The sequence below is a fragment of the Nicotiana sylvestris genome, chromosome 5, assembly GCF_000393655.2.
Source record: "Nicotiana sylvestris chromosome 5, ASM39365v2, whole genome shotgun sequence".
Classification (NCBI taxonomy): domain Eukaryota; kingdom Viridiplantae; phylum Streptophyta; class Magnoliopsida; order Solanales; family Solanaceae; genus Nicotiana; species Nicotiana sylvestris.
Genome location: NC_091061.1, coordinates 51,253,551 through 51,277,037, shown reverse-complemented (window position 1 = coordinate 51,277,037; position 23,487 = coordinate 51,253,551). Strand labels below are relative to the sequence as shown.

The 23,487-nt window shown below is 38.2% G+C and overlaps 2 protein-coding genes across 4 annotated transcripts; one reads left to right on the top strand and one right to left on the bottom strand.

Annotated features, from left to right (window-relative positions):
* Positions 1–304: 304 nt before the first annotated feature.
* On the top strand, positions 305–3,770 carry LOC104245765 (nudix hydrolase 10-like). Of its 3 annotated transcripts, none has more exons than XM_009801426.1 (9): positions 305–393; positions 1,033–1,136; positions 1,929–1,994; positions 2,088–2,225; positions 2,507–2,584; positions 2,672–2,722; positions 2,832–2,866; positions 2,969–3,077; positions 3,461–3,770. In XM_009801426.1, the coding sequence occupies exons 2-9, from the start codon at positions 1,077–1,079 to the stop codon at positions 3,632–3,634; spliced, it is 711 nt and encodes a 236-aa protein (XP_009799728.1). In that variant the 5' UTR covers positions 305–393; positions 1,033–1,076; the 3' UTR covers positions 3,635–3,770. The 3 variants fall into 3 exon arrangements, with proteins under 3 accessions (XP_009799728.1, XP_009799727.1, XP_070030149.1); XM_009801425.1 differs by having other exon boundaries at positions 315–393; positions 972–1,136; XM_070174048.1 differs by having other exon boundaries at positions 315–393; positions 972–1,136; positions 2,507–2,722.
* Positions 3,771–13,404: 9,634 nt separating this feature from the next.
* LOC104245767 (uncharacterized) lies at positions 13,405–14,475 on the bottom strand. Its single transcript, XM_009801429.1, has one exon. It carries the CDS (start codon positions 14,473–14,475, stop codon positions 13,405–13,407), a length of 1,071 nt encoding a protein of 356 aa, XP_009799731.1.
* Between the last annotated feature and the right edge of the window lie 9,012 nt (positions 14,476–23,487).

The following is a 23,487-nucleotide window of genomic DNA, read 5'->3' as shown; positions in this document are numbered from 1 at the left end:
TCCTTCCTGATTATGTAACAGAATATTTATTTTGGACCAAAATAAAAAGATAATATTGGTCACTTATTATGGACCGGAGGAAGTAATGTTTTATGTAAAACAAATACATTATTGATTGGTAAAATTAGTTAACCAACTAAGACCGTTTCCCTAATTGACTGCTTTTCTTTTTCGCTAGAAAAAAACAGTGGTCAACAGATAATTATTATAATTCCTAGACACTGTCATAGCGCGGGTTACGTTCTTATTGGGAGAAGGAAAATTAATTCGCCTATATAAAGCTTGTTGAGTTTCAGATTTGGTACGAAATGCTAGTTTATTGATATAGGCTCACAGATTACTTGTAGAACTTAAAAATACTTAGCTTGATCAAGCTCCTTTCTTCAAATCTTTGTAAGTTACATTCTTTCAAATATATGTCCATCAAATGGTTCTCATCATCATCATCATTATTATTATTATTATTATTATTATTATTATTATTATTATTATTATTATTATTATTATTATTATTATTATTATTTTATGATTTTCTCATTTTTGTAAAACAAACTTAAATAAGTACTAAACGAAAACGTGTCATATATATATATATATATATATATATATATATATATAATTTTTTTTTGAAGCGGGTGCACCATTGTCAAAACTTATGTGACCGAAAATGTAATATTCCACATCTCAATCTTTGTAAAACGGATATATTGATTTGATTGAACACTTCTTATTCTGATTAAACTTAAATCTTAAGTAATGCGCTTTTAGAGTTACTATATATACCAATCACTACTTTTCCATTATTTTATTATTTTCTGTACAATTCATTTTATTCGAGAACTATTCAAAAGATAAAAGTGCATGTTCAGCTTTATTCTTCATGTGCCATTCGTTTTTGTCATCCTTAAACATATAGAAATATGGAGCTTTAATTCTTCTTAAAGTTGCAAGAGAAATTTCATATTATTCAGATAAGTTTCGGCTACCAAGAGATGGCGAATCTGTTAGAAATTAATGGAGTTTTTGAGGCAGATGAAGATGCATATGACGGTGTGAAGGTCCAAATCAATGAGCCAATGGATTCTAACCACTTCGTTACTATGCTTAGAGCTTCAATATCACAATGGAGAATACAGGTTTCTTATCTTCTTCTTCTCTTACAGAAAATAAAAAAAAAAAAGATTTATCCTTCTCCTTCTTTTCTAAATGGTGTAACTTACTAGAGATTCAACAGAAAAATCAGAAGAGAAAATCACTCGTCTTTTTGGACACTGACTAATTTCATGGGATACCTGCTACCTCCCACTAGTATAGGTACCATATAACTTTCTCTCCCAATGCTTCAATAAATGGAAAGGAATCTCCTAATGTTTTTTTCTTTATTAGCTGAATTGAACATGAGACCTCGTACTTTTCAACTCACTTTATTGACCATTAGACGACACATGAGAGAGGACATCACTTGTGGAGACCTGGAGGGTCGAAAACCCCAACGGAAAATCTTTCACCGCGCCACACGATTCTTTCGCGAAGCGCTCTTTAATTCCACTCCTGCCCCCACTAACCAGTTTAGCTCGGCTAGTGGGCTTTTGTGTTCGAACCTCGAATCCGAACTTGTTCGACAAGACCAGATCCATCAACAAGAAGCAAGATCTAATTAAGATATATTGTAAACCAATGGATGCAGAATATCAGCATACTCGCTTATAATTTCTTTTGTAATACAATGCTTGGACACATAATATAATTAATGTATATGCTCTAAAATTTTCAATTGTAGAAATATATAAAGTTCGAGTTGGATGCAGTGGGTGCTTCCACACTATAAATGTGGATCCTCTTATACTTGTTATTCCTCTTCCTGTTTCAAATAAAATGGACAGAGTTTTGGTGTGACAATATTTCTATTGTATTATTTTTTGTTGCAGGGAAAGAGGGGTGTTTGGATTAAATTGCCTATAGACCATGCCAACCTAGTTAATGCTGCAGTTAAGGTAAAATAAAATTAAACAAGTTCCTTTAGCTCGCAATATATATAATAAACATTGATGAATTATTTGTGTTACTTATTTTTTAATGAAATGCAGGAAGGATTTTGGTATCACCACGCAGAGCCAACATATTTGATGCTTGTATATTGGATTCCTGAAATTCCTCATACTATTCCTGCTAATGCTTCTCACAGAGTTGGTATTGGAGCTCTTGTCATGAATGATAATGGAGAGGTATATTATACTGCCTCCGACTCCTCCATCATAATATCTGTCTTTTACACCCCTTACAAAAGACATAATTTTAATTATAATAATATTTGTCTAAGCTATCTGCATTTTATCTCTCTCTTACATGTATGTCACAAGTAATACAATGCTTCTTGTTGTTTCTAAAAGTCAACAGTTTGTCAAACAAATAAAATTTGCAATGGAAGGGGGATGTTATTTAATGGGTTTTATTTTTTAAGATGTTTACCAACTTTACATTCTAATAAATACATGACATATATCAGGTACTAGTAGTCCAGGAAAAAAATGGGGCATTCAAGGGCACAGGGGTTTGGAAAATGCCTACTGGTGTTGTTGATGAGGTGAATGACGATTTCGAATCCTTTTCCTATTTATTCGTAATAAATTGCAACAAAATTCTCACAAAATCAAAATCTTCCAAACAACAGGGGGAAGATATATGTGTTGCTGCTGTAAGAGAAGTGCAAGAAGAAACCGGAGTAAGTTCAATACTAAAGCTTGATGTTAAGCCAATATATATAAGTATCTAACTATATTTTCATAATTTCATTTTAAAAAAACTTTTTGGCGTTATATTATGATTTGCAGATCAAAGCAGAATTTATAGAGTTACTTGCATTCAGGTAATATATAGGAACATTTCCAGTACTAGGGTTTTTTTTTTTCAGATCAAAGCAGAATTACTTCTGTTTTGGCACTAAGACTTAGATTTAATTTTATTACAGGCAAAGCCATAAATCATTCTTCGGGAAGTCCGATTTGTTCTTTGTTTGCATGTTGAACCCACTCTCTTATAAAATCCAGAAGCAAGATTCTGAAATTAAGGGAGCACAGGTGCGACTTTCTATTACCAATTGCGGCTGAATTTTCCTTAAATTGTTCTAACTCAAATTGACATGGTGGTGTATGATAATGATATGAGTTGAGTTTAAAGAAACAAAAGTGAAGATTCATATAGTCGACCCAACTTGCCTATGATAATGACTGAGGCGCAGTTGTTGTTGTTTTTTAATTGACATGGTGGTCTAATTATTCATCTATATGTCTTGACCATGGAAAAAGATTAATTAGTTTTAGTTTTTTGGAGTGGGGAGATTTTGTAGGTGAAATAATATATGATTGGCTTTTATTAAGATTATTAAACAAGATTTTAAGTCTTTATTTATGCTAAAAGATTTCTTATTTTGATAGTCTTATTCACTTTTTAATATTCGCAGTGGATGGATATGGAGGAATATGCAGCTCAACCCTTTGTAAAGAAGCATGAGATGTTCAATAAAATAGCAGAGATTTGCTTAGCTAAAAAGAAGAACAAATACAACGGCTTCTCCAAAGAGCTTATGACTTCTGCATTTTCTGCAAAGAAGAATTATCTATACTTCAACCATTAGCAATTATTAACATTATCTTAAAGGGTTGAATTGACAGATTTCCTTTATTCAACAGAATCAAAGAGGTTACTGATCAAGTTCAACTTCACACCAAATAATGTGATCACCAAGCAAATTAATTATCATATCTTTTTTTTTTGTTTGTCACAAATGAAATTCTCAATAAGTCCCTACAATTGGCTTTGCTAAAAGTTCATAAGCATTTATGTTTTCTTAGAATTAAAAAAAGAAAAGAAAAATTAATTGTTGTGTACAGTAAAAATTACAAGAATTGGTACTTAGCAGTACTATCTATCAACTAGGTTGCTAGAATCACTGCTTTAAAAGGCGACTGACATGGAGTCAGAACCTTCTATTTCTACTGCTAACTAAACGCGGTTTTATATTTTTTAAAAATAATACACAAAACTTAGATAAATATGAAATATTATGGAAATTAGAAACTATTATTCGGATAGCCAATTCCAATAAACTTAATGAAGGCTCTCACTGGGTTGCATCTAGTAGGAATAGAACTTATGAATTCAGCAATTATAGCTGTTTTGACACTTTAACCATTTAAACATAGATGCTTAGCGGGAATTCATGTACATTAAACATATTATTATATAAATTATTGTAGTGAAATAGTTATTACTATTGGCGCGTGCAAGAGAGCTAAAATTGAGAATTCGATATAATGCGATAACAAAGATTTTAGCACATTATAACAGAAAAATTAAAAAAATTTAAAACTTTGAAATTCTTTATCGTGTGAAGAACGTATTATATGATAATCTTAGTAAAACTTATTCAACAAAGCTAAGCTTTCCTCTGTGGAACATATTGGTTAATTTGTAAACTAGCATACTGTGAAAATTTCCCATTTGTTACACCAAGTCTATTCGTGCATTAAACAACTATTGCCAACAAAATGTGCCGCGTCGTCAATTCATGTCATGATGATGGAAATATAATATGGATGTGGAGAATTTACAAAAACAAGAAAGCAAGGAAAGCTTATTGTTTACCCTAAAAATTGGATAACAATTAAACTTAAAATATGGTTTTAAGAATATGTGATCTCACCTAATACCAATTGATTAACGTAAAGATAAGTGATAGAGATTGACAATAATATAAAGCAAACCAGTGTTTGAACAAAGCCCTCGAGTTGGAATACTCTCGAGCTAGTAGAGCAAGAACAGTTAAAAAGCAGCAAACTGATGAACAAGAGAACGTGTGTTAAAGAGAGAATATTATATTGCTTTGATCTGTGTGAATGTAAGGTCCGTACAAATGATGAGGATTCCTCTTTATATAGTAGAGGAATCCTAATTATGGTATAATTCTAATTACAGAAGTAAATCCCATGATTGGCCTAAATAACCGCCCTTGATTTGATCTGTTCCGGAATTTTCGCCGTGATCTTCGACCAGTTACAGATATTTTGCCTTTCCGTTAGTGCGCTTCGCTTGAAGTCGATCATATTAGGTCTCGATAGCTGATAGCCTCGATCTCGACGGGCACCTCGATTCTTGAACTCGATACCTTGTCTTCGTGCTCTGGCCCAATCCATTACGAGGATGATCTTTGATGTGGTTCCCTGGTCTCGATTAAATGGCAAAATCGGGCAAGCCCGATTTTAACCGTATACAGATAGTCCCCTCATTTCTTGGAGTGTAATGAGAAGAAACGAACCGAGCCTTCGATTTGTACCTCGACCGATTATGACGTCATCCTCGTGATGTAAGCGATGGAAGCAACTGAAGCGTCGCGTTGGTACAGTTCCCAAAGTCATTAATGATCGTCAGTCGATGGTTGGCCACTAGTATCTCCAAACCGTCATAGCAAACATTATAAATAGATCATCTTTATAATTTTCTCAAACTTTACTTTCAAAATTTCTTCCAATCTTCAAAAACTCTTCTACTTCCTTCAAGCTTATCAATTCTGCAAGTTCTTCGAATCCCATTTGCCAATCTTTTCTTAAAACAACAAGTTTCATCTTCTTCTTTCTCTAAACTCATATAAAAATGGTGAAAACATCAAAAACCATTTTTCAAAAGGAAAAAGATTTTTCATCGCGGCCGGCCGGCGATAAAATACCGATGGAGCCATGCATCGAAGAGTGTGTTCCTGGGTCGTGCGATCTTACTTCCGATTTTAAAGTTGAGAAAATCTCGTCGGTCCCTGGCCGATGTGAGCCAATATCGAGATACGTATGCTCGATAGGGCGATCTTGAGCAGGTGAAAAAAGATTGCCATTGGGAAAACAAGGAGGCGGTGATTCCGACCCCCAAAGAGGACATCACTACTTACGTAGAAGGGTTCTTAAATGTTTACACTTACACTTTTATGCTGGGTCCCATTGATCATGTTATCCTCGACTTCTACCGCCAATATCGAATAACCCTAGGCCAGATCCACCCTTCTTTCTGGCATATCGTCATTTTGCTTCTATTCTTCATGAGCAAAGTCGAAGAGATGTATTTTACCCTTAACCATCTCATTAGACTGTACAGGCCCCGTCTTTATGGAGGTGGATTAATAAGGCTTCAGCATCGGGCCACCAAGGTATTATTCTCGAGCATTGACAAGGACAAGGGCTGGGGATGGATGGGCCGGTTTGTCCGAGTGAGGACTTCCGACATAATCCCGGCCGAGAAGATGCCATTCCCCGAAGAGTGGAACATGAAGCATAAGTACAAACCCCTCCCTTGACCTCCATTTACTATTTCGTTCCTTTTGCTTTTTTCTCATCGATATTCCTTCCTATGATGCAGCGGTCTCTTGGGTGCCTGATGCAATTCCAAATCTTGAGGGCTAGGTTCGGAAACTGGTATCGACTCTTTCATATGCTGAGCGCTTGTGGCGTGATTTGGAAAGGGGCCGATGGGAGGGCAAAAATTATGGTAAGTTTCTTTTCATGTGTTTGACGCTCTTCTCTGAAATGCCTCTCTTTTATTTCTACTTGATTTCCTGTCATACAGGTCTCGGGGACAATGCTATCATGAGGGCACCTGAAAGTACAAGAGGGGGGAGTGAATTATTTATTTTTAAACTTAATTGCTGATAGTTGACTGGTTTTTCAATTAGTCGACTAGATGTAATAAGTTGACAGCAGTAACAACAGAATTTAAGATGCTAAAATTAAATGTAGGAATTAAAGACACCAGAATTTTTATATTGGTTCGGATTTAATGTGAATCCTAGTCCAGTCCCCTTGGGTTACAGGGGAGTATTTTCAGTGAATGAGTTTCTTCAAGTACAATGAGAATGGTGTGATAGCTCAGTTCCTATGTCACTTGTCTCTTTTGATACAATGCCTCACCAGTGTTGTTCTCTCTTTCTTCTCTAACTTGTTACGCAGCAGGTCTTAGAGAGCTACAATGTTTGTTTGTAGTAGAACAAAGAGAGGGTGTTTGGTTCGATCAAAGTATATGTGCTAAGGTGTGATTACAAGTTTAATTACTTTGAGAGAGGCTTGAATTCTGGAAAGATTTGCTAATCCAAGAGATTTGATCCTTGGAAAGAGATTGATTCTTTCCAAGAATAAAGTTGTTTTGCAACGGCTCCTTTGAATAAGAGGCTGTAAAACTTTTCCTTGTATGTGAGCCCAGAATCTTGATCTTCCATATTTAGACGCTTGATTGAATATTCGGCAGGATCTTCAATATACTTGATTTATTTGATTCCTTTAGTTTAGCCTTGATTGATCTTGTTAGTATCCTCTGATTGATTCCTTCTTCCTTTAGTCGCATCTCTTATCCTTGATGCCCTATGATATATTCCGTCAATCTTGTATATCAATCCATACGTTCCTTGATCATTGCTGTTTGATTTCACCAATCCAAGAGTTCCTATACAAAGAGAAAATATATTATTTTTTTTCATCATTAAAATTAGATCTAACAATCTCCCCCTTTATGATGATGATAAAATAATATATGCATAAACATCAGTTGAGTCCCCTGTAGTTTGCTCCCCCTCAATAAGAGCAGTTAACTCTGACTTGTACTGAGTAATTTGAGGCGTATGTAGTCGACTTCTTCAAAATCTGTGACTCCCCCTCAAGGAGTGCCATAGTTGACTTATTATAGACCTACACAATACAGTACCTGCAGGAGATACATATATCCTTTCTCCCCCTTTTTGACATCAGCAAAGAGGGAATAAAAAATGGCATGCATAAACAGAATTCATATCAGAGTGTACCGGCAGAGTTAGAACATAACAAAAGAAAGAGAAGAGAAATTAACCACCGACTGATATCTCAGTCCAAAAATAGCACAGCAAAAATATTGTCTTAAACTTCCACATTAACGACATAGAAAATAGGTAAGAGTGTTGCAGATGGCCTCCTTCAGTCCATCAAAGCTGGCATTGGCTGAAACACTCATTCCATAAATCCTGTCATGAACCTCCTTGAAAGCCTTGATAGCGTTTTCCCTTACTTTGAGAACCGCAACCCATATCTTGGAGACATCAGACCCTATTTCTTTAGAGATAGCATGAATGGTACCAATAGTGGACTGAGTGGCAACAAGAAGATCTTTGATTGCAGAGAGATGATTGCCAATGTCGCTAAGTTTCTTAGCAAGGTCACAGTCACTATGGCTAGGATGGGAAGCAGAAGGTTTAGGCTTGGAGTCTGTATGAGCAGTTTTGACATCACTTTCTTGTTTCTTGACCCGTGAACCCTTCACACACACATATGCCCCATACTTGCAAAGGCTTTGGAGTTGTACGATTTTGAAACAGAAGTAAAGAAATATGCAGAGATGGAAATATTGTGAGCTTCCATAATGTAAGTAATGGCGATTCCATAGGGTAGACTAGTGGGATCTTCTGCACTTTCAATTATGAAATTGATAACCCAGGAGGACAGTTTGATTTTGAGTTTGGTCACAAGGCAATAGACTAGAAAAGTGTCTCGTAGAGAGAAGGTTGAAAAAGAACTAGTATGAGGAAGCAGAGTGGTTGCCACAATATGGGTTAGGACACGAGTCTCAAAACTAACATCACTAGGACCTAGCTGGTTTGGAAGGGATTCAGATGGACACTCAACAATACATCTTTGGCTTTATCAAAGGAAATTTCAAAATCATCGGGTCAGGAATTTTTAAAGAGCATAGGGAAACCAGAACACTTGCACTGAAAAGTCAAATCAAACATGGCACAGTCAAAAACAATACGCTTTCCTAGTACTAAGGACTCCAATTTATCAGACCGACTAGAACAAAGATTGGCATAAAACATTCTTACTAGGGGTTCATAAACTTTAGGCGGGGGAACAGAGAAGAACTTCGATCACCCTTGATAAACGTAAAGGTCCTTTACCTTTCAATTTAGGTCTTCCATGTCATCAAGGTCGACTACCCTCCCATGAGCAATAGGCTTGTCTTTTAGGGCAAGAAAGAAGTCCCTATTGGGAGAATCCCAAAAATTGAGTTCCGACTCAAGAGAACTGGAAAGGTCGACTTTTGATTTCTTTGGAGTAGAGGAGACATGGGGTTCTTCCATGGGTCTTTTACCCAGGTCTTTTTATCCTAAGGGTTAAGAATGATCAGAGAAGTCCTCCTAAGAAGAGGCAAACCCCTCAGAGTGATCAGACCCTAGGTCTACTTGTTCAGGGCGCTGAGAAGGGGGTTTTGCCCTTGAGCGGGTGCTCTTTCTAATGGAGGCAGAGGGATTTTTGGATTGTTTAGCCATTGTAGGAGGTTGGTAGTTGAGCAAGATTTCAGAGAAGGGTTTGAAGGCGATAGAGACGATGGAGATTGATAAGAGAGTTCAGCATAAAAAGGGGTTTTCTGACGGTTGAGTACAGAAAAGGAAAATGCGGCAGTGATCAGACGTGATGATTGGTCTCCCTTTTTTGAACTCTATGACTGATGTGAAAGGGAGGAAAAATGAGGGGAAAATGGAGGCGTAATTAATGAAAAAAACAGATATGGAATATTTTGCATACAAAAGTAAATAATGGCACATAGGTCCTAATTTTGACTATTAATGCAAGTAATGCCAAGTAATTTTCTTAGTGAACAAAATCTCTCTTCTAACAAAGGCTTGGTAAAAATATCCGCTAATTGATCAGTTGTTCCAACAAAAGATATTTCTATATTTCACTTAAGAACATGATCTCTAATGAAGTGATGCTTGATATCTATATGTTTTTTCCCTAGAATGATGAAGATGATTTTTAGAAAGACATATAGCACTAGAATTATCACAGAAAATTGGTATAGGTTTAAAAGAAAGTTCATGGTCACCAAGTTGATGGGACATCCATAATAATTGTGCACAATATTGTCCAATAGCGATGTATTCAGCTTCAGTGGTAGATAATGCAACTGGTGCTTGTTTTTTACTGTTCCAGGATATCAATGCTTTTCCAAGTAATTGACATGTACCACTTATGATTTTTCTATATTCCTTATCACCTGCAAGATCAACATCTCAAAAACCTTCTAATTTAAAAGAATTAGAGCGAGGATACCATAGTCCATGAGAGACAATTCCAATAAGATATCGAATGATTCTCTTTACCGCAGTCAGATATGATTCCTTAGGAGCTGACTGAAACCTGGCACATTTACAGACACTAAACATAATTTCCGGTCGACTGGCAGTTAGATAAAGAAGTGAGCCAATCATTCCACGATACTTAATTTCATCAACATGGATTCCCTATTCATCTTTGTCAAGACTCATTGAAGGACTCATTGGTGTGCCAATGGCTTTAGCATTGCTCATGACAAATTTTTGAATCAGTTCCTTTGTGTATTTGGTCTGACATGTAAATGTTCCTTCTTCAAATTGTTGGATTTGAAGTCCAAGAAAAAATGTTAGCTCTCTCATCATGCTCATTTCGAATTCACTTTGCATAAGATTTGAAAACTCCTTGCACATAAGAGGGTTAGTGCTACCAAATATAATATCATCAACATAAATCTAAATAATGAGATTACTTTCTGATGATATTTTAATAAATAGAGTAGTATCTACTTTACCTCTTGTAAAACCATGATCAATAAGAAATGAACTAAGTGTATCAGACCATGCTCGTGGAGCTTGCTTTAGTCCATATAGAGCTTTGGTTAACTTATATACATGGTAGGAAAACTTCGAATCTACAAACACATGAGGTTGCTTCACGTATACTTTTTCCTCAATAAATCCATTCAAGAAAGCACTTTTGACATCCATTTGAAACTACTTGAATCCTTTAAACGATGCATATGCCAGAAGGATTCATATAGACTCTAATCGAGCTACTGGAGCAAAAGTTTTGTCATAGTCGACTCCTTCCTGTTGTGAATATCCTTTAGCAACTAATCTGGCTTTGTTCCTTACAACCTTTCCATCCTCATTCAACTTATTTCTGAAAACCCACTTTGTTCCAATTACAGAAACATTTTCAAGTTTGGGTATCAGTTTCCATACTTTATTTTTGCCAAATTGATCTAACTCTTCCTGCATTGCTTGTATCCAACTTGAGTCTTTTAAAGCTTCATCTATCTTCTTCGGTTCAACCTGAGAGATTAATGCCATATTTGCTTTCTTTTTGAGAGCTCCCCTGGTTTTCATTACTTTATTTGGATCTCCTATGATAAATTTTTGAGGATATTCAGGTTCACTTCTCCATTCATTTGGACGAACTGCATGAGTAGTTGACTCCTTCGGATGATCTAATACACTATTGCTGATTTCATTAGTTGACTCTATCGTAGCATCAGATTTATCAGTCGACTTTTGAGATTTGCTTGTCTCCTGAATTTCTTGAGCTTGATCTTCATCACCTGTAATAATTCTTTTCTGGGACAAGGGGTTCTTTTTATTGAATATAACATGTACAGATTCTTTCACACATAATGTGCGTTTATTATGGACTCTAAAAGATCTACTATTTAATGAGTAGCCCAGAAAAATACCTTCATCACTTCTTAGATCGAATTTTCCAAGATTGTCCTTACCATTATTATGAATAAAACACTTACTTCTGAATGGATAAAAGTAACTGATATTAGGACGTTTACCTTTCCATAGTTCATAGGGAGTCTTCATTAGAATGGGCCTTATGAGACATCGGTTGAGAATGTGACATGCTGTACTTACACCTTCTACCCAAAAATTATTTAGAAGTGAATGATCTAGTAACATAGTTCTTGCCATATCTTGAAGGGTTCTGTTTTTCCTTTCAACAACTCCATTTTGTTGAGGTGATCATGGTGCAGAGAAGTTATGAGTATATCCTTGATCATTATAGAAGTCTTCAAATGCTTTGCTTTCAAATTCTCCTCCATGATCACTCTGGATTGTTGCAATCAGATATCCCTTTTCTCTTTCAACCTTTTTGCAGAAGATATCAAAATTTTTCAATGATTCATCTTTATGAGATAAGAAAATCACCCAAGTAAAACGTGAATAATCATCAACAATAACAAAAACATATCTTTTTCCTCCTAGACTGGCAGTTCTAGTAGGCCTAAATAAGTCCATGTGAAGCAATTGCAAAGGTTTAGAAGTAGATACAATATCTTTATTTTTGAAAGAGTTTCTAGTTTGTTTTCTTATTTGACAGGCATCACAGATATGTGTTCTAGAAAAATTCAGTTTGGGCAGACCAATAACCAACTCATGCTTGGAAAATTTTTCTATCAAATGCATGCTTGCATGACCAAGTTTTCTATGCCATAACCATGGATCATTAGACATGGATGTCAAACAAATGTGACCATCTATATTTTCAAAACCATCAAAAATATAAACATTTTCATACCTTTTACCTTGGAGGATTATTTTACTTGTCTCATCTTCAATAGTACAGCCTGTTTTCTTAAAGTTTACCTCATATCCTGAGTCGCATAACTGACTTATACTCAAGAGATTGTAGTTAAGTCCATTGACGAGATAAACTTCAGTAATATCGCAGTTGTTATTAAAAGGAATTGTTTCAGTACCGATTATCTTTCCTTTTGAGTTATATCCAAACTTAACGCTTCCTCCATCAATTTTTGTAACCTCGAGAGAGTAATACCCGACTTGAACCCTAAGTTGCTTGTGCAAATTTGCATCCCAATTGGTCTTGAAAAAGTCAATTAGGCAAAATCACTTGAACCACCGAGAGGTGTAGAGTGGGTAAAGTAGTGCAATGGTAATATCATACTCCCCAATCATGTCAATTGTGCCTCAGTTTCAAGTACCCGTCAATTGACCACCTAGGCGGATGTCACTACCCTAGTGCCTTTAACTATTTGAACAACCCGTAGCATTTAACTCATAGCTTAATTTACAATTTGTAGTTTGTTAAAAGTAGAATTAAAAGAAAACCCCAAAAATTTATGAGAAGTGCAATTTGGAACTCTACGCAATCCTAAGCTAAATACATACACCACTCCATTTCGAGCTCTTTGTGGAAATCGATCCCGACCCAAAATCGGGTAAAAGCTATTGCGACCCTCTCTCGCTACTTATTAGTGGTATGGAGTAGGCTGCAATCATATGCCATTGAGTTGCATTTGCAATTCCTCAAACTCTTCTTGAAGTACTTCTTTTTCAATTTCACATACTTCATGCTTGAGCTTCCAGTCTTTTACTTCTTTATTGAGTCTCTTAAGCTCATTCATCCTTTTTTGAGACTCTTTCAAAGTTACATCAAGAATATCCTACAATTCATTGCATATTTCATAGTTATAAGATCTTACCTCGCTTGTTTCACCTCGTGCCATGAAACAATTCTCATTGTTGTCTTTGCATTCGTCATCTGAAGTGTTCTCATCTATCCAGCATCATGAATATTTGTTTATCTCGTTTTCCAGAATTTTCATGAAGCAAAGATTTGCTATCTCCTCGTGCTCTGAACTGTCTTGATCACTCCAGCTTCCAAATGATTTGTTCTTGTTAAAGCCTCTGGAAATTTTCCTTTTTAGATCTGGGCACTCAGCTTGAATGTGTCCAAATCTTCCACACTCGTAGCATTTTCCATCATTCTTGTCATGTTCGTTGTATTGCCTGGATCGCCTAGGTGGAATCCTTCCTCTCCTTGTATTCCTAAATCTTCCCATTAAACCATCCATGTTTTTTGACATCATAGCAATTTCTTCTTGAAGGGCTTCAATATCATTATCGATATCATGTTCAGCTATTTCAGTTGTGGCCTTGAATGCGACTATTTTCTTTTTTTCTTCTTGATTTGTTTTTTTAAGATGTGTCTTTTCAAAATCTATGAGTTTTCCTCGTAGTTCATCATAGGATAACTTATTTAGATCTTGAGATTCAAGTGTGACCACTTTGGTCTGCCAAGTAGTTGGTAGACTTCTGATAATTTTTCTGACTTGATCACCACTTGTATATGGTTTGTAGAAGGCCTTTAGATCGCTAATTATTTTGCTGAATCTGGAAAATATCTCTTCAGTAGACTCTCCTTCTTTCATTTGGAAGAGTTCGTAATTATGAACCAACATATTGATGTGTGTTTCCTTTACCTTGTTAGTTCCTTCGTATGTAACTTCAAGCTTGTCCCACATCTCTTTGGCTGTGTCACAGCTAGAGATTTTCTTATACTCTTCACCACTTATAGCAATATAAAGCAAGTTTCTTGACTTATTATTGACTTGTACCACTGTCATTTGCTTGTTTCTATATGACTTTGTATCTTCAGGATCAGCAAGTGGTTGAGCGACAGCTAACAGAGGATAATTCCCCTTTTTGATGATTCTCCAAACTATAATGTCGTATGCCTTTGCATGTATCTCCATACATACTTTCCAGTGGGAGAAATGTTGTCCATTGAAGTATGGTGGCCTTACTTGCGAAGTTCCTTCCTGTAAGAGTTCTCCTACGATAACTTGATTTGCCATGATCTTTTCTAACAAGCTGTTAAGCAAAAGAAAAATGTGAGTCTTGATCTGATACCAATTAAAAGTATAAGAGGGGGGTTGAATTGTTTATTTTTAAACTTAATTGCTGATAGTTGACTAGTTTTTCAATTAGTCGACTAGATGTAATAAGTTGACAGCAGTAACAACAGAATATAAGATGCTAAATTAAATGCAGGAATTAAAGATACCAAAAATTTTATACTGGTTCTGATTCAATGTGAATCCTAGTCCAGTCCCCTTGGGTTACAAGGGAGTTCTTTTCAGTGAATGAGTTTTTTCGAGTACAATGAGAACGATGTGATAGCTCAATTCCTATGTAACTTGTCTCTTATGATACAATGCTCACCAATGTTGTTCTCTCTTTCTTCTCTAACTTGTTACACAACAGGTCTTAGAGAACTACAATGTTTGTTTATACTAAAACAAAGAGAGGGTGTTTGGTTCGATCAAAGTATATATGATAAGGTGTGATTACAAGTTTAAATACTTTGAGAGAGGCTTGAATTCTGGAAATATTTTCCAACCCAAGAGATTTGATCCTTGGAAAGAGATTGATTCTTTCCAAAAATAAAGTTATTCTGCAACGGCTCCTTTGAATTAGAGGCTGTAAAGCTTTTCCTTATGTGTGAGCCCAGAATCTTGATCTATCATATTTAGACGCTTGATTGAATATTCGGTAGGATCTTCAATATACTTGATTTATTTGATTCCTTTAGTTTAGCCTTGATTGATCTCGTCAGTATCCTCTGATTGATTCCTTATTCCTTTAATCGCGTCTCTAATCCTTGATGTCCTCTGATATATTCCATCAATCTTGTATATCAATCCATACGTTCCTTGATCATTGCTGTTTGATTTCGCCAATCCAAGAGTTCCTATACAAAGAGCAAATATATTATTTTTTTCATCATTAAAATTAGATCTAACACGCAACCATCTTGGGAAGAGGAGGTTCCACCCCCGGTCCCGAAGTCGTCGAAAGAGAAGAAGAGAAAAAAGGGTCTCGCCCTCTGATACTCCAAAGCCCAAGAAAAGCAAGGCTTGCAGTCGAAAAAGGACACTACTGCCTTGACTACCGATGTATCTCAGCGGCTATGAGATGAAGAAGAGGAAAATGAAGACACTGACTACAAGCTGGTGGCTCGAAAAAGGAGCACCGAGGTCCCTAAGGCCGCTGAGCCGGTGATGATTGAAGAGGTTCAGCCTCGGACCGAGGATATCTCGGAGGGTGGCCCGAACAAAGTCCCCGAGTTATCAGAAGCAGAAGATGCCTCCCGCCGTGATGGGCAATCGGTGGACGTACCTGAAGGGGACAGTTCTAAGGCCCTTCAAAATGAAGAGAATGCCCCAAGTGACATGCTTGGGGAAATAAATGGTGATGATTCGCTGCCTCTTCCCACATTTTTCGAGGGGCAAATTCAGGAGGCCTAGGCCATGGAGACCCCGATGTTGGAGTGGCCCACGAAGGGGAGGACCTTTTCCATGGTTGCTTCACGGGGGTCAAGGATGCTTCCAATCTGGGTGATGCATCGAGCACTACTTTTGACTTTATTTACTCTTGCCTGATTTCCTTTATTTCTTCGTAGGCCTTGATGCTTCATCGGGAAGCATTTTCTAAATCTTGGGCAGAGCTGAACCAGTGTGAGGCTGATCTTAAAAGGCTCAAGGAGGAGAGAAATTCCCTCAAACTTCTCAGTGGGTAAAAAGAAAAGGAGATCAAGGACCTCAGAGCTGAATTGGCAACGGCTCATAAAGAGGAAACTGACCTGATTGAGCAGGTAATGTAATTTTTTGTAAGCTCATTTTATTAATTCGAAGATGACGACTATCACTTCAATCTGTCAAGTTCAGTAGAAGGCCGAAAAGATCGAGGAACTTTGCGAGGAGACCAAGATGAAGGAGGCAGAGACCTTGGAGTAGAAGCAAAACATGGACCACCTTTCCTCGGAGAAAGACACTGCTCGAGCCCAGCTATCTTCGGCCGAACGTCAACACCAAAGCATCAAGGAGGAGAGCTTGGCTCGAGCTAAGAAAATTGAGGAGCTCGAGGTTCGGTTGGCTGCTAAGCTTGCAAAGGCCATCTGAGGCGGAAAGTATAAAGGGTGATGCGGAGGCAGTCGTGGCCATATACCGAGATGATGCTAAAGCCACTCACGCTCGAGCAAAGGAAATTCCCGATGCTGCTCAGGTTCGATCATTCTGCGTTACCGAGCATGCCATATTCCAGTCTCGGAGATAGACTCTCGAGGAGATTCATGCTCGTGTCTTTGACCTTACTGTCGATATCGAGAATGCGAAAGTGTTGGAGGCCAAAGCCAAAGATTTACTCTCTAATGATTATGGTTCCGGGAGCTCGAGTGGATCCGAGAGTGGAGGAGATGAATATGAGGCTCTCAGGGGAAGACTAGGCACTTAGATTTTTTTCTTTTTTGGATTTTTTGTGTAAGATCCAGAGTGGTCTTTGTAAATATCTTTGCATATATGAATGATCCCTTTTCTTTCCGGCTTGACTCCAATTTCTGTTTTGTGAATTGTGAAAACTCTGTTTTTCTTTTTGCCTTATGATAATTTTGATATACTTTATATCTTGTGAGGATTTTGACTCGCTTCGTTGTCTTGCAAAAAAATTTTTGTGAACCCGAAACTTAAGCGACTTGATCGAAGTCAGTCTAGTATAGTCTCTATAATCGAGTGAGTACTTGCTCAAATTTGAAGTAGACAAACCTTTAGGTTTTAATTGAGTGAGGGTGGATTCTCGAACTCAAAAATACAATGGCCCTTGGGCTCTTGAATTGGACCGATATGGTCTCAAAAGAGTGGCTTCTTACCTTTTCGGCTTAAAAAGTTTAATCATATAAAAATTTATTATACCTTAGCACGAGATAACTCTGTACCCATAAATATTCTCGAGGTGTAGAGTTATCGAAATCCTTTACTTTTTTATGCCTTAGCATAAGTTTGTTCGAGAGTTCGAACAATTTGGTACCCCTTAAGGTTTTTGAGGGTTGATGTTATTGAAACCGTTTGTAATTTTGCCGAGGGTAGCCTTGTTTAACTAGTTTTATAATAATATTTGAAGACCTATTTTATTACGGAATTCGAACGTCTCCAAATCATATTAGTTTGGCTGTAGCCTTTAACTTGAGATCTGCCATTTGGGCTTGTTTCTCAATAATACTTCGAAGTTGTTCGAAGTGCCAGTCCCCGAGTGGGATGGCCGTGGCCTATAACTGAGGATTGCCTTTTCAAGTTCTTATGGTCTCGAAGTTTAATAGTTCGAACATGTTGATTTTTGGACAGCAGTCCCCGAGTATGGGTTTGGTTGCTCAAGCTTTAGTTGCGATCGACGCTTGAGCCAGTTTTCGCAATAGACCATATGTAAACTAAAAATTATAAAGTAGAAATTTCACTAAGGCATGGAACATCTGGTAAGGAAAAATACTTCTTTCAATAGATCATTCATGCGTACATGTTTTGTCATCGGGGCTCAAATAATCTATAAGGATACGGTTCTTTCAATCGTTTGGCCCTTTACAAACTGTTACCTATCGAGACTTGTTGATACAAAGTATTTTCATAACATCCAAGGGTGATGCCCCCCAGTATTTGAGGTTGATTGTAAAGAAGCCTCGAATACTGTTGAGTTGTTCCCAGGTAGCATAAATAATTGTTGACTCATTAAAAACCTCGCCGAAAAAACCCATTTGGGATAAAAATGGATCTAACGGAAAAAGAGTGCAATGCGTGCTTTAAAACCTAAGGTCTTCGTGTTAAAGAATTTCTCAACGTCTTCTATCGAACACCTGCAATAAGTTAGTATCAAATACAAATGAAAAGGGAGAAAGTCATACCTTAGCAATAATATCGTTGGAGGAGTGATATGTTCCAATTATTTGGTAATTGTTCGCCGTCCATTGTGCCAAGTTTGTAAGATCCTTTTTCGATGACACCAAGGACCTGATGTGGCCCTTCCCAATTTGGGCAGAGTTTCCCTTCGTTTAGGTCTCGAGTATTGAGGGTGGCTTTTCTCAGACCTAGGTCCCCGATTCGAAAGTGGCGAAAATTGGCTCTTCGGTTGCAGTATCTTTCGATGCACCGCTTTTGTGCTGTCATTCTAACAAGGGCGACCTCCCATTTTTCATCTAATAGTTTGAGGCTTTTGTTTATAGCCTCGTGATTTGACTCTTCCATTGTGTATCAAAACCTGACGCTAGGTTCCCCGACCTCGACTGGGATTAGAGCTTCGACACCATATACTAAGGAGAACGGTGTTGCCCCCTACTATATTTTGACGTCGTTCGATATGCCCAAAGGACTTCGGGCAAAATTTCTTTCCACTTTCCCTTAGTATCGTTCAACCTTTTATTTAGGTTCTGAATGATGGTCTTGTTTGTTGATTCGGACTGGCCGTTCCCGCTAGGATGGTACAACGTCGATAATTATCCTTTTTATTTTGTGATCATCGAGGAACTTTGTTATTTTGCTGGCGATAAATTGCTTTCCATTGTCGCATGCTATCTCGGTGGGTATCCTGAATCGGTATATGATGCGATCCCAGATGAAGTGTATAACTTCTTTTTCTTATACTTTCTCGAAAGCATGTGCTTCAAACCACTTATAGAAATAGCCAGCCATAAATAAAATGAATTTAGCTTTACCTAGGGCTGATAACAGAGGACCGACGATGTCCATCCCCCATTTTATGAATGGCCACAGGGATATGACTGAATGAAGTTGCTTTCCCGGTTGGTGGATCATCGGTACATGTCTTTGGCACTTGTCGCATTTTCAAACGAATTCGTTAGTGTCCTTTTCCATATCGACCCAGTAGTATCCCACTCTGATGAATTTGTGAACCACTGATTCAGTGCCAGAATGGTTTCCGCAAGTACCTTCGTGAATTTCTCGTAGAACATAATCCATGTCTATCGGTCCTAAACATATTGCCAATGGTCCATCAAACATCCTTCTGTATAATGTTCCATCTTCGGACAATGTGAATCGTGCAGCCTTTGTTCGAAGAGTCCTTGATTCCTTAGGGTTTGATGGAAGCTTCCCGCTTTCTAGATACTCGATATATTTGTTCATCCATTCCCAAATTAGGCTTGTGTAGTTCATTTAGGTATGCCCTTCTTCGATCACTAACCTTGAAAGTTTTACGACAGTCCCCAAGCTAAGTTCATCATCTTCGATCGATGAGCCCAAGTTTGCAAGGGCATCGGCCTTGATGTTTTGTTTGTGAGGTACATGTTGTAGTTTCCATTCTCTAAATCGACGTAGAGACACTTGTAATTTGTTTAAGTATCTCTGCATCCGATCTTCCCGAACCTCAAAAATCTTGTTGACCTGATTCACCACAAGTTAGGAATCATATTTGGCCTTGATGACCTCTGCTTCCAAGCTTTTAGCTAGCTCGATACCTGCAATCATGGCCTCATACTTGGCCTCATTGTTAGTCAATTTTGAAGTTTTGATAGATTGTCTAGTTGTACTGCATGTGGGGAGCTTCAAAACGATACCTAGCCCTTACCCTTTCACATTTGAAGCACCATATGTGAAAAGGGTCCATATCCCTAAGGATGTACCCAATTTTAGCAATACTTCTCTTTCGACCTCGGGTACGAGGGCTAGCATGAAATAGACCACGAAGTTTGCCAAGATTTGAGACTTGATTGCCATTCGGGGTTGATATTCAATATCATACCCGCTAATCTCGACGGCTCATTTGGCCAGTCAGCCCGAGAGTTCTGGCTTGTGCAAAATGTTGCAAAGGGGGTAGGTGGTTACAACACAAATGGGGTGACATTGAAAATAAGGTTTTAATTTCTAGAGGTGCTTATTAGAGCAAGCACTAATTTTTCTAAGTGTGGGTACCGGGTTTCGGCCTCACCTAAAGTTTGGTTAACATAGTAAACAGGAAATTGCGTAACTTGCTCTTCTCGAACTAAGACACCACTTGCCGCAACTTCCGAGACCACCAAATACAAGTAGATATGCTTGTCTGAGTATGAAGTAATGGGGGGCTCGAAAGATATCGCTTTAACCTTTCCAACGCTCGTTGGTATTCCGGGGTCCAATCAAAATTGTTCTTCTTTTTGAGCAGTGAGAAGAACCAGTGACTTCGATCCGAAGACCTCGAGATGAACCGACCTAAGGCGACTATCTGCCCTGTTAACCTTTGTATGGCCTTAACACTTTCCACGACTGTGATGTCTTTGATTGCCTTGATTTTATCGGGGTTGATCTGGATTCCCCGATTTGACAGCATAAAGCCGAGGAACTTGCCCAAACCGACCCCAAATGTACTTTTCTCAGGGTTGAGCTTCATGTTGTATTTTCTTAATATGTTGAAGGTTTCCTGCAAATGTGTCAAATGGTCCTCTACGTGCAAAGACTTAACTAACATGTCATCAATATAAACCTCCATTGGTTTACCTATTTGTTCTTCGAACATTCGATTTACTAGGCATTGATAAGTAGCACAAGCATTTTTTAACCCAAAAGGTATTATTTTATAGCAATAAGTACTGTACTTATTAATGAACAAACTCGTTTCCTTATCCTCCAGGTTCATTTGTACTTGATTGTACCCGGAGTAGGCGTCGAGAAAGCTGAGGATCTCGTGGCTGGCCGTGGAATCGATCATGCGGTCGATATTCGGCAAAAGAAAGGAATTCTTAGGGCATGCTTTGTTTAAGTCTTTATAGTCTATACACATTCTAAGTTTATTCCCCTTTTGGGGACTACGACTACGTTTGCTAGCCATTCGGGATATTTCACCTCCCGAATGGACCCTATTTTGAGAAGTTTGGTTACCTCCTCCTTGATGAATGCATGCTTGACCTCGGACTGTGGCCTTCTTTTTTGCTTTACCGGTCTAAACTTTGGGTTCAATCTTAATCGGTGAGTGGTAATCTCCGGAGGGATCCCTGTCATGTGAAGGTGGGACCAAGCAAAACAATCCATATTTTTAATAAGGAATTTAATAAGTTTTTCCCTAAGCTCGGGAGTTAGCCCCGTGCCCAAGTACACCTTTCGATCAGGCAGATACTCGATCAGTATGACTTGTTCTAGCTCTTTGACCGTTGACTTTGTGGAGTTGGAATCATCAGCGATTACGAAGGTTTGAGGTATCATACCTCGATAATTTCCTGCTGTTTTGATCCGGTCGAAGCCGGCGACGTGGTTGCTATTTGACTTCCCACTTTTCCTTTGATTTAGGTCCCTTTGTTGATGTTAGAGTCGATACTAGCATCACCTCATCAATTGCAAAGATCTCTTTGGATGCTGGTTGTTTGTCGTACACTATCTTGATTCCTTCTGGTGTTGGAAATTTCAAAACTTGATGAAGTGTCGAAGGTACCGCCCTCATATTATAGATCCAAGGTCTCCCCAGCAGCACATTGTATCTCATATCACCTTTGATTACATGAAACTTTGTTTCCTGGATAGTTCCGGTCACGTTTACTGGCAACATGATTTCCCCTTTGGTGGTTTCACTTGCCATGCTGAAACCGTTGAGCACTCAAGCTGCAGGCACGATTTGATCCTGAAGGCTGAGCTGCTCCATGACCCTCGATCGAATAATATTTTTCGAGCTACCTGGATAAACCAACACACGTTTAACTTGAATTTTATTTATAAGGATAGATATTACCAGCGCGTCGTTGTGAGGCTGTTCGATCCCTTATGTATCCTCATCATTAAAACATAAGGTATCTTCTGGTATGTAGTCCCGGGTATGCTTCTCCCTTGTGATTGTAACTTTGGTGCATTTAAATGTCAGGGCCTAAGGAACCTCGACCCTACCAATGATCAAATGAATCACATGCTGCGGTTCCTCCTGTTCGTTTTTCATGTTTGCATCCTTGTCTCTGAAGTGATTTTTGCTCGGTCACCCGAGAACTCTCGAAGATGACCTTCGTTGAATAAATGAGCTACTTCCTCCATTAATTGTCTGGAGTCTTCGGTTCTGTGACCATGGGTTCTATGGTAATTGTACATTTGATTTGGATTCCTTTGAGCTAGATCGATTTGTAGGGGTCTGGGCCACCTAGTATCCTTGATTCGTTCAATGGTTGACACAATACCTGAAGCATCAACTCTGAAGTTGTACTCCGATAGTCGTGGTGCTTCCTTAGGCTCAACATGTTTATCGAAACCACTCTTACTCATGAGTCCTCGAGAATTTTGACCTCAATCATTTTGAATGAGATTACGTCCCGGTCCATTGTTTCTACGATCTGTGCTATATGGTTGGTACCGATCTCTGTTTGATCGGGGCTCTCTGTCGATGTCTCTTTGAGTCATGCCTTCGGACCTATTTAGGTAAACGGAACCAGATGGGGCTCCCAACTGATTATCCTCGACTCTGATCTTTCACTGGTATCAATTATGCATATCGACCCGGGTCACCGCTGGATATTCAATCAAATTCTGCTTTAGTTGACCTGACGTTACCGAACTTCTCTCGTTCAAACCCTGAGTAAAGGCTTGGACAGCCCAATCATAGGTAACCCGGGGTAGGTCCATGCATTCCATCTGAAATCGAGATACAATTCCCTTAGCATTTCATTATCCTTTTGTCTCACTTTGAAGAGGTCCAACTTCTAGTCGCGACCTTTATCGCTCCGGTGTGTGCCTTTACGAACGAATCGACAAGCATGGTGAAAGAATCGATAGAATTCGGCGGCAAATTGTGGTACCATATTATTTCCCCCTTCGATAAAGTTTCTCCAAATTTTTTTAACAGAACAGATTCAATTTCATCGTCTTCTAAGTCATTTCCTTTTATTGCACATTTATAAGAAGTGACATGCTCATTAGGATCAGTGGATCCATTGTACTTAGGAATTTTTAGCATGCGGAATGGGCTTCGGAGTCGCACTTGGTGGGAAAGCCTTCTGTACGAACTTTTTCGAATCCAAACCCTTCAGAATCGGGGGTGCCTTCGGTATTTGATCAACCCGTGAGTTGTACGTTTCTACCTTT

Coding starts and splice junctions, on each gene's coding strand:
- LOC104245765 (XM_070174048.1), top strand. CDS start 993: ATGGCGAATCTGTTAGAAATTAATGGAGTTTTTGAGGCAGATGAAGAT. Junction 2,226..2,506: donor TCATGAATGATAATGGAGAG/GTATATTATACT, acceptor GACATATATCAG/GTACTAGTAGTCCAGGAAAA. Junction 2,723..2,831: donor AAGTGCAAGAAGAAACCGGA/GTAAGTTCAATA, acceptor TATGATTTGCAG/ATCAAAGCAGAATTTATAGA.
- LOC104245767 (XM_009801429.1), bottom strand. CDS start 14,475: ATGGCAAATCAAGTTATCGTAGGAGAACTCTTACAGGAAGGAACTTCG.